Raw genomic sequence first — 12,077 nt, 5'->3', positions numbered from 1 at the left:
TGATTAGTATCAGTGGAGAGATGACAGAAAATGAGGGATGGGGGCAGAGAGAGATGGAGAACAACAATCAATAAAGGTCCCTAATCAAACATGAATCAGGGACGTTGTGGTTCATGGTCGACGCTTCACCTCTTAAATCCAATTTTTGCCACTCCTATAACTCAATAGTATCATGTATGTTTAATATAATGTATGTTGTTATTATTTTCTCTTTCTGTAATTGTCTTTCTTACACAAAAAATAAACTAATTATTGTCATATTTCCATTAAATATATTGAGAGTTTCCAGGTCCTGGGTGGATGTTTTATGGACCTCAGAAATTGTTGAGATCAGTATTAAATGATAAAAGAATTGTCACAACCACAATACATCTGTCAGACAGTCAAACTTCTAGTTTACTGCAGTTATAACGGTTCAAGACAAAAAAGTTGTTCTTACCCTTATCCAACCTTTCTAGATGCTCTGTGAAATAAACAAAGCATTGTCACAACCATGATGCATCTATCACACAGTGAATCCATATTAGAAGTTTAACTGCTGCTTTTCAAACAAATGTTGGTCAGATATGTCTTTGTCAGTATTTAGTTGCAAATAAATCTATTTGTCAGAATACATATTTTAATTTTATCTGTTAAAACTAACAGCAGTATGATTGATGACTGTAAAACTTCATTTGTCTGTTAGGAAAACATCACATTACTAAATCAACAACAACTAACAATGTGTCCAATTTGAGACTTTTTTATTTAAATGATTCTTAAAATTCAGCAATTAAAAAGAAAAAGTACATTGAATGCATTTGAAACACTGGCTTTTGCTAGTAAAAGCTTAGATATTAATTACTTTTAAGTGCTGGAATCATGAAAACAGAACATTATTTAAAATATTGTCATGTTAAATACTCTACAATTATTAAAGACAAATAGGTGACCAAAGTGAAAATGTTCTATCTTACCTTGCCCTCTCCTTTCAGCAGCTCCTGTACAGAAGATGAATAAGTGTGTGTTAACTCACTGGAATTCTTCATTGATCATGTTTTGTTTCATGATTAGATTTTATAAGTTACATTTTCTTTTGTGAATGTCAAACTTGTGCAACATGGGTATTAATAATACATTTGTAGATACAGAAAGGCAGACTGTCTCTGGTGCCTTTCAGTGTGTTTATCAATGAACCTCTACTTTACATTTTCAGCTCTGATTAGGAAGTTGTCTTCTGATGTTGCCACTAAGCACAAGAGATAAAGAAGTCCTGTAATTTCATTTATCTTAGATTTGAGGGACACATCAGCAACATCACTAAAGTAGTTTTCTTCCACCTCTGACACATCGTCCAAGTTCACCCATTACTAACACAGTCAGATGCAGAAATTCTCATTCATGCTCATTCAGGTCTTGTATTCTGTACTATTAAAAAGATCCAACAAGTCCAAAATGCAGCTGCAACAATTCTTCTGATTCACTGGTTTACGGTTTCATTCAAGTCAAACTACAAACTGCTACCTATTACCTCCTGACCTGTCAAAACTTCTCAGACCTCACATTCCCCCACGAACACTCACATCACAGGATGCAGGTTATCTCATTATTCCAAAGATTAAACCATTCAAATTTTATTTAAGAAATACATTCTTGGGCGTTCTATGCTTTTATTGATTATTGATTAGTATCAGTGAAGAGATGACAGAAAATGAGGGACGGGGGGAGAGAGATGGAGAACAACAATCAATAAAGGTCCCTAATCAAACATGAATCAGGGACGTTGTGGTTCATGGTCGACGCTTCACCTCTTAAATCCAATTTTTGCCACTCCTATAACTCAATAGTATCATGTATGTTTAATATAATGTAGTATGTTGTTATTATTTTCTATTTCTGTAATTGTCTTCTTTCTTCTTTTGTGATTGGACACTAAAAAATAAACTAATTATTGTCATATTTCCATTAAATATATTGAGAGTTTCCAGGTCCTGGGTGGATGTTTTATGGACCTCAGAAATTGTTGAGATCAGTATTAAATGATAAAAGAATTGTCACAACCACAATACATCTGTCAGACAGTCAAACTTCTAGTTTACTGCAGTTATAACGGTTCAAGAAAAAAAGTTGTTCTTACCCTTATCCGACCTTTCTTGACGCTCTGTGAAATAAACAAAGCATTGTCACAACCATGATGCATCGATCACACAGTGAATCCATATTAGAAGTTTTTTAACTGCTGCTATTCAAACAAATGTTGGTCAGATATGTCTTTGTCAGTATTTAGTTGCAAATAAATCTATTTGTCAGAATACATGTTTTCATTTTATCTGTTAAAACTAACAGCAGTATGATTGATGACTGTAAAACTTCATTTGTCTGTTAGGAAAACATCACATTACTAAATCAACAACTAACAATGTGTCCAATTTCAGACTTTTTTATTTAATTGATTCTTAAAATTCAGCAATTAAAAAGAAAAAGTACATTGAATGCATTTGAAACACTGGCTTTTGCTTGTAAAAGTTTAGATATTAATTACTTTTAAAGTGCTGGAATCATGAAAACAGAACATTATTTAAAATATTGTCATGTTAAATACTCTACAATTATTAAAGACAAATAGGTGACCAAAGTGAAAATGTTCTCTCTTACCTTGCCTTCTCCTTTCAGCAGCTCCTGTACAGAAGACGAATAAGTGTGTGTTAACTCACTGGAATTCTTCATTGATCATGTTTTGTTTCATAATTAGGTTTTATAAGTTACATTTTCTTTTGTGAATGTCAAACTTGTGCAACATGGGTATTAATAATACATTTGTAGATACAGAAAGGCAGACTGTCTCTGGTGCCTTTCAGTGTGTTTATCAATGAACCTCTACTTTACATTTTCAGCTCTGATTAGGAAGTTGTCTTCTGATGTTGCCACTAAGCACAAGAGATAAAGAAGTCCTGTAATTTCATTTATCTTAGATTTGAGGGACACATCAGCAACATCACTAAAGTAGTTTTCTTCCACCTCTGTCACATCGTCCAAGTTCACCCATTTCTAACACAGTCAGATGCAGAAATTCTCATTCATGCTCATTCAGGTCTTGTATTCTGTACTATTAAAAAGATCCAACAAGTCCAAAATGCAGCTGCTACAATTCTTCTGATTCACTGGTTTACGGTTTCATTCAAGTCAAACTACAAACTGCTACCTATTACCTCCTGACCTGTCAAAACTTCTCAGACCTCACATTCCCCCACGAACACTCACATCACAGGATGCAGGTTATCTCATTATTCCAAAGATTAAACCATTCAAATTTTATTTAAGAAATACATTCTTGGGCGTTCTATGCTTTTATTGATTATTGATTAGTATCAGTGAAGAGATGACAGAAAATGAGGGACGGGGGGAGAGAGAGATGGAGAACAACAATCAATAAAGGTCCCTAATCAAACATGAATCAGGGACGTTGTGGTTCATGGTCGACGCTTCACCTCTTAAATCCAATTTTTGCCACTCCTATAACTCAATAGTATCATGTATGTTTAATATAATGTAGTATGTTGTTATTATTTTCTATTTCTGTAATTGTCTTCTTTCTTCTTTTGTGATTTGACACTAAAAAATAAACTAATTATTGTCATATTTCCATTAAATATATTGAGAGTTTCCAGGTCCTGGGTGGATGTTTTATGGACCTCAGAAATTGTTGAGATCAGTATTAAATGATAAAAGAATTGTCACAACCACAATACATCTGTCAGACAGTCAAACTTCTAGTTTACTGCAGTTATAACGGTTCAAGAAAAAAAGTTGTTCTTACCCTTATCCGACCTTTCTTGACGCTCTGTGAAATAAACAAAGCATTGTCACAACCATGATGCATCGATCACACAGTGAATCCATATTAGAAGTTTTTTAACTGCTGCTATTCAAACAAATGTTGGTCAGATATGTCTTTGTCAGTATTTAGTTGCAAATAAATCTATTTGTCAGAATACATGTTTTCATTTTATCTGTTAAAACTAACAGCAGTATGATTGATGACTGTAAAACTTCATTTGTCTGTTAGGAAAACATCACATTACTAAATCAACAAAACTAACAATGTGTCCAATTTCAGACTTTTTTATTTAATTGATTCTTAAAATTCAGCTATTAAAAAGAAAAAGTACATTGAATGCATTTGAAACACTGGCTTTTGCTTGTAAAAGTTTAGATATTAATTACTTTTAAAGTGCTGGAATCATGAAAACAGAACATTATTTAAAATATTGTCATGTTAAATACTCTACAATTATTAAAGACAAATAGGTGACCAAAGTGAAAATGTTCTATCTTACCTTGCCCTCTCCTTTCAGCAGCTCCTGTACAGAAGACGAATAAGTGTGTGTTAACTCACTGGAATTCTTCATTAATCATGTTTTGTTTCATGATTAGGTTTTATAAGTTACATTTTCTTTTGTGAATGTCAAACTTGTGCAACATGGGTATTAATAATACATTTGTAGATACAGAAAGGCAGACTGTCTCTGGTGCCTTTCAGTGTGTTTATCAATGAACCTCTACTTTACATTTTCAGCTCTGATTAGGAAGTTGTCTTCTGATGTTGCCACTAAGCACAAGAGATAAAGAAGTCCTGTAATTTCATTTATCTTAGATTTGAGGGACACATCAGCAACATCACTAAAGTAGTTTTCTTCCACCTCTGACACATCGTCCAAGTTCACCCATTTCTAACACAGTCAGATGCAGAAATTCTCATTCATGCTCATTCAGGTCTTGTATTCTGTACTATTAAAAAGATCCAACAAGTCCAAAATGCAGCTGCTACAATTCTTCTGATTCACTGGTTTACCGTTTCATTCAAGTCAAACTACAAACTGCTACCTATTACCTCCTGACCTGTCAAAACTTCTCAGACCTCACATTCCCCCACGAACACTCACATCACAGGATGCAGGTTATCTCATTATTCCAAAGATTAAACCATTCAAATTTTATTTAAGAAATACATTCTTGGGCGTTCTATGCTTTTATTGATTATTGATTAGTATCAGTGAAGAGATGACAGAAAATGAGGGACGGGGGGAGAGAGAGATGGAGAACAACAATCAATAAAGGTCCCTAATCAAACATGAATCAGGGACGTTGTGGTTCATGGTCGACGCTTCACCTCTTAAATCCAATTTTTGCCACTCCTATAACTCAATAGTATCATGTATGTTTAATATAATGTAGTATGTTGTTATTATTTTCTATTTCTGTAATTGTCTTCTTTCTTCTTTTGTGATTTGACACTAAAAAATAAACTAATTATTGTCATATTTCCATTAAATATATTGAGAGTTTCCAGGTCCTGGGTGGATGTTTTATGGACCTCAGAAATTGTTGAGATCAGTATTAAATGATAAAAGAATTGTCACAACCACAATACATCTGTCAGACAGTCAAACTTCTAGTTTACTGCAGTTATAACGGTTCAAGAAAAAAAGTTGTTCTTACCCTTATCCAACCTTTCTTGACGCTCTGTGAAATAAACAAAGCATTGTCACAACCATGATGCATCGATCACACAGTGAATCCATATTAGAAGTTTTTTAACTGCTGCTATTCAAACAAATGTTGGTCAGATATGTCTTTGTCAGTATTTAGTTGCAAATAAATCTATTTGTCAGAATACATGTTTTCATTTTATCTGTTAAAACTAACAGCAGTATGATTGATGACTGTAAAACTTCATTTGTCTGTTAGGAAAACATCACATTACTAAATCAACAAAACTAACAATGTGTCCAATTTCAGACTTTTTTATTTAATTGATTCTTAAAATTCAGCTATTAAAAAGAAAAAGTACATTGAATGCATTTGAAACACTGGCTTTTGCTTGTAAAAGTTTAGATATTAATTACTTTTAAAGTGCTGGAATCATGAAAACAGAACATTATTTAAAATATTGTCATGTTAAATACTCTACAATTATTAAAGACAAATAGGTGACCAAAGTGAAAATGTTCTATCTTACCTTGCCCTCTCCTTTCAGCAGCTCCTGTACAGAAGACGAATAAGTGTGTGTTAACTCACTGGAATTCTTCATTAATCATGTTTTGTTTCATGATTAGGTTTTATAAGTTACATTTTCTTTTGTGAATGTCAAACTTGTGCAACATGGGTATTAATAATACATTTGTAGATACAGAAAGGCAAACTGTCTCTGGTGCCTTTCAGTGTGTTTATCAATGAACCTCTACTTTACATTTTCAGCTCTGATTAGGAAGTTGTCTTCTGATGTTGCCACTAAGCACAAGAGATAAAGAAGTCCTGTAATTTCATTTATCTTAGATTTGAGGGACACATCAGCAACATCACTAAAGTAGTTTTCTTCCACCTCTGACACATCGTCCAAGTTCACCCATTTCTAACACAGTCAGATGCAGAAATTCTCATTCATGCTCATTCAGGTCTTGTATTCTGTACTATTAAAAAGATCCAACAAGTCCAAAATGCAGCTGCTACAATTCTTCTGATTCACTGGTTTACCGTTTCATTCAAGTCAAACTACAAACTGCTACCTATTACCTCCTGACCTGTCAAAACTTCTCAGACCTCACATTCCCCCACGTACACTCACATCACAGGATGCAGGTTATCTCATTATTCCAAAGATTAAACCATTCAAATTTTATTTAAGAAATACATTCTTGGGCGTTCTATGCTTTTATTGATTATTGATTAGTATCAGTGAAGAGATGACAGAAAATGAGGGACGGGGGGAGAGAGAGATGGAGAACAACAATCAATAAAGGTCCCTAATCAAACATGAATCAGGGACGTTGTGGTTCATGGTTGACGCTTCACCTCTTAAATCCAATTTTTGCCACTCCTATAACTCAATAGTATCATGTATGTTTAATATAATGTAGTATGTTGTTATTATTTTCTATTTCTGTAATTGTCTTCTTTCTTCTTTTGTGATTTGACACTAAAAAATAAACTAATTATTGTCATATTTCCATTAAATATATTGAGAGTTTCAAGGTCCTGGGTGGATGTTTTATGGACCTCAGAAATTGTTGAGATCAGTATTAAATGATAAAAGAATTGTCACAACCACAATACATCTGTCAGACAGTCAAACTTCTAGTTTACTGCAGTTATAACGGTTCAAGAAAAAAAGTTGTTCTTACCCTTATCCGACCTTTCTTGATGCTCTGTGAAATAAACAAAGCATTGTCACAACCATGATGCATCTATCACACAGTGATCCATATTAGAAGTTTTTTAACTGCTGCTATTCAAACAAATGTTGGTCAGATATGTCTTTGTCAGTATTTAGTTGCAAATAAATCTATTTGTCAGAATACATGTTTTCATTTTATCTGTTAAAACTAACAGCAGTATGATTGATGACTGTAAAACTTCATTTGTCTGTTAGGAAAACATCACATTACTAAATCAACAAAACTAACAATGTGTCCAATTTCAGACTTTTTTATTTAATTGATTCTTAAAATTCAGCTATTAAAAAGAAAAAGTACATTGAATGCATTTGAAACACTGGCTTTTGCTTGTAAAAGTTTAGATATTAATTACTTTTAAAGTGCTGGAATCATGAAAACAGAACATTATTTAAAATATTGTCATGTTAAATACTCTACAATTATTAAAGACAAATAGGTGACCAAAGTGAAAATGTTCTATCTTACCTTGCCCTCTCCTTTCAGCAGCTCCTGTACAGAAGACGAATAAGTGTGTGTTAACTCACTGGAATTCTTCATTAATCATGTTTTGTTTCATGATTAGGTTTTATAAGTTACATTTTCTTTTGTGAATGTCAAACTTGTGCAACATGGGTATTAATAATACATTTGTAGATACAGAAAGGCAAACTGTCTCTGGTGCCTTTCAGTGTGTTTATCAATGAACCTCTACTTTACATTTTCAGCTCTGATTAGGAAGTTGTCTTCTGATGTTGCCACTAAGCACAAGAGATAAAGAAGTCCTGTAATTTCATTTATCTTAGATTTGAGGGAAACATCAGCAACATCACTAAAGTAGTTTTCTTCCACCTCTGTCACATCGTCCAAGTTCACCCATTTCTAACACAGTCAGATGCAGAAATTCTCATTCATGCTCATTCAGGTCTTGTATTCTGTACTATTAAAAAGATCCAACAAGTCCAAAATGCAGCTGCTACAATTCTTCTGATTCACTGGTTTACGGTTTCATTCAAGTCAAACTACAAACTGCTACCTATTACCTCCTGACCTGTCAAAACTTCTCAGACCTCACATTCCCCCACGAACACTCACATCACAGGATGCAGGTTATCTCTTTTCTTTTTTAACACTTTGTGATTTTACACTAAAAAAAAAAACTAATTAGTAGCATATTTCCATTAAATATATTGACACAGGAAAATTGCCTGATCTGAGAGATACTGCGGTTCATGGTCCGCATCTTAACCCTGAATCCTGAATCCTATTATTTTCCTACAATCTAATTTTACTACCTTGCTACCTTGTTTTTGTTCCTTATTTACAGCTTTCTGTACAAAAGCCATAAAATGTATTATTTTATTCAAAGTAAGCTAACTTAATTAGCATTTTTGCCTTCAGTAGTGTAGATGGAGACATGAAAGGTAGAGATGTTGCAGTTATTTGTTATGAGCTTTAACCACTAAGACAACAAGTCGACCCTGAAACATCCTTTTATGCAGATTCATGAAACATCTGGAGAGAATCTCTTGGTGTTGGTTGTGGTTGTGGATGTTTGCATGAGGATAGAAACTTCCTGTCTCTTAGCATGAAAATACATCATCAGGACTAATATTGTTGGTAGAATCACACTCTTGAAAGAACTTGAATATGTATGATGCACAACTAGATTAACATTATCAGTCAAATTTACATAAATATTAATATACCACACCTAAAGAAATATAAAGAATGTAAATTCAAGTCAAAGATTTGATTTATATCAGACCAAAATAAATAAATAAAATATTTTGTGAGTTCTTACCTTTTCTGAATTTGTATATTAAGAAGCCGATGATGCACACAACCAGAATCACTCCTATCAGGCTGTACATCCATGTCCAATCCCCTACAAAGAAAGAGTAAATAAATAATTAAAACAACAAATAGTTTACAAGGACACTGTATTGTATTCAAATGTCATTAGCTGATCTCATCTTTGATAATGCACTCTGAGGTGACCCAATACAGAAAAATAATAAACTCAAAGCTCATCATTTAGTCATTTAATGCTGTTAGAACATGTTTTGTAACTCCTATGAGGGCATTGAGTACATTGTCATGTTTAGGAAAAACAGTAAGATACATCAATACATTAAATGTGTTACAGCAGATATTTGTTGGTGTGATGACTTACTTTTGATGAAGGGGTTGAAGACTTTTTCACTGAATTCACTGAAGCTGACTGGGTTTTTCAACGCACAGCTGAACCACAGCTCATTGTTTTCCTAGAAATTGGGAGAAAAACATTATTAGCTGAAAGATCATAATCCAAAAATACAAATCTTTTGAGGAGCTCACTTTGTCTTTTTACAGTATGTCCAGATTACCAACAATAACATCAGAGACAACACCGTGATGTTGCTACTTAGTCATTTAGTCATCAGCTTTTCACTATATATGCTGTAATCCACTATTTAGCACGTCAGCAAGACTGAATTATCCAGTATAAATTATAGTATACTAGTATGATTTGGTAGAATACTAAAACCTTATTTGGGCAATTTCTAACATCTTTTTGATTTTTTCTCTGTATCACAAATAGATAAAAGTAATTAACAGAGAAACCTGTCAAGTTTTCTAATATCACATTTTTATCACACACAAGACTGTATGGGAAACAAAAAGATACAAAAAACTGTAATAGTCACACTTGGTGTATAGAGGTGTCACAAAAAAGTAATAAATCATTTAATTTATAAATATCCGATTGTACAATAAACACAGGAATTAATGAATAAATTTACAAATTAATTAATGTGATGCTTTATTACTATTGCCATGACACATGTGGAGATATTCAGAGTTTTAAAAATGTCTGAACACTGAAGGTTTAAACTTGTAACAAAATATCTTTGAATGCTTTGTGAAACTATGACGTTCATATAAAATATTAGATTATCTGCAGGTTTGTTCATGTTGATGTTCAGTTTATTAAATTATATACTGTTAATTTACCAGGGACAATGTGCAACACATTTAATATACCAGATATAGTTAAAGCTAATTTCACAAATAATGTGGCTCAGGAGGTAGAGTGGGTCAACCACTAATCAGTAGATTGGCTAGATAGATACTGAACCCCAAATTGCTCCTGATGGCTGATGATATGTGTGTGAATGATTAGATTCCTCTAACTGGCAGGTTGGGATCTTGCATGGTAGCCCTTGTACCCATTTAGCGTATGAATGGGTGAATGTGATTCGTAGTGTAAAAGCGCTTTGAGTGGTCGGAAGGCTAGAAAGGTGCTATACAAATACAGTCCATTTACCATTTACTATACCTGATATAGTTAAAGCTATTTTCAGAAATATTCTAAACTGTCTGAATATCCTAAACTGCACAGCCTGGATTCTGCCTCAGCTGGTCACCAACTGATGCCTGAATATGTGAATCAATTTAAAGACTAGATTCTGGTTTATTCTTTCAACATGATTTATCTGTTACTGATCAGACACACAAACATCATTATCCTGTGTTTACCTTTGTTATATTGTGCTCCTTGGTTGAAGACCACATCATGTCACCTGACGTCCACCAGTAGGTGACCGGTTCAGCATCTGTGGTGTTACCATTACAGGTGAGGACACAGTAGGTCATCTCAGGTTCACACCATAAGGAGAGGGTGGGTTTAGAGACAGGAGCTGATAGAAAACAAAACAAAAAGATATTTCCTTTGAATTTAGGGCCATTTTGATAAACTAAGACAAACTTCATACACAATTCCTCCACTTACAGATAAACTCTTTGTGTTTCCTCAGACAGTGTTTCCCTGTTGAGCTGTGGTGGAAGTATAGTAACAAAAAGAGGAACTTTGGCACTAAAAAGACTGTAACGCTGAAAGATATCTACTTGATTTGACTCATTTGGACGCTGAAGCTTCATATTAGCTTCAGATAAAGTTTTAAATACATTTAGCACAGAAGGAGGACTGTGGATTTGATCACTTCCATTGTAAGTGCATTATGAAGGGATCTTCTAATGGTCAGTATGAACAGGAGGAATAATTACAGCAAGAAAAACATGTTTACATGTTCATTTGGGCTCCTGACTGTTGTTTTAAGACAGACTTGAAATGTGAACCAATCCTTTTAACATATACTTACAACTACATTATAGTGTGTTATAACCATTTATTAAATGTTTGTTTATAAATGTTTATATACATCTTATTAATACTAAATAGGGGGACTTTAAGTGTTACCCAAGCACCTCAGCTAATTTCCACTGATTCTAATCTATTTCTAATTTAGGGGACAAATATCTCTTTAAAACTCTTCACCTGCCTTATGACCCCTCATCACATCATTATTCCTTAAACTAGATTTATAAAACTGTTCACAGTCAACTATTCACAGGTATGATAGACTTCAAATATACATTTCCTGGTTTCACAGTTCATGTAAACGTGTACATTGTACATTGTCATGTTTAGGAAAAACAGTAAGATGCATGAATACATTAAATGTGTCACAGCAGATATTTGTTGGTGTGATAACTCACTTTCCTTGAAGGGGTTGAAGACTATTTCACTGAATTCACTGAAGCTGACTGGGTTTTTCAACACACAGCTGAACCACAGCTCATTGTCTTCCTAGAAATTGGAAGAAAAACAATATTAGCTGAAAGTTCATAAACCAAACATACAGATTTTTTGAGGATCTCACTTTGTCTTTTTACAGTTTGTCCAGATTATCAACAATAAGCTGGTCACCAACTGATGCCTGAATATGTGAATCAATTTAAAGACTAGATTCTGGTTTGTTCTTTCAACATGATTTATCTGTTACTGATCAGACACACAAACATCATTATCCTGTGTTTACCTTTGTTATATTGTGCTCCTTG

The 12,077-nt window shown here is 33.6% G+C and overlaps 1 protein-coding gene across 1 annotated transcript in view; it reads right to left on the bottom strand.

Annotated features, from left to right (window-relative positions):
• Nucleotides 1-12,077, bottom strand: part of LOC121892015 — a 42,731-nt gene that overhangs the window by 3,345 nt on the left and 27,309 nt on the right. Inside the window, exons 13-22 of the mRNA XM_042404772.1 lie at nt 9,367-9,457; nt 8,995-9,078; nt 7,680-7,703; nt 7,161-7,184; nt 4,317-4,340; nt 3,797-3,820; nt 2,635-2,658; nt 2,117-2,140; nt 957-980; nt 440-463 (exon numbers count right to left, since the gene is read on the bottom strand). Coding sequence (XP_042260706.1) covers nt 440-463; nt 957-980; nt 2,117-2,140; nt 2,635-2,658; nt 3,797-3,820; nt 4,317-4,340; nt 7,161-7,184; nt 7,680-7,703; nt 8,995-9,078; nt 9,367-9,457 — 367 coding nt within the window. The remainder of the gene's footprint in view (nt 1-439; nt 464-956; nt 981-2,116; nt 2,141-2,634; nt 2,659-3,796; nt 3,821-4,316; nt 4,341-7,160; nt 7,185-7,679; nt 7,704-8,994; nt 9,079-9,366; nt 9,458-12,077) is intronic.

This window comes from Thunnus maccoyii, chromosome 24 (genome assembly GCF_910596095.1).
Source record: "Thunnus maccoyii chromosome 24, fThuMac1.1, whole genome shotgun sequence".
NCBI classification, from domain to species: domain Eukaryota; kingdom Metazoa; phylum Chordata; class Actinopteri; order Scombriformes; family Scombridae; genus Thunnus; species Thunnus maccoyii.
The sequence above is the reverse complement of the archived record's forward strand: the minus strand, read 5'-3'. Positions and strand labels throughout refer to the sequence as shown.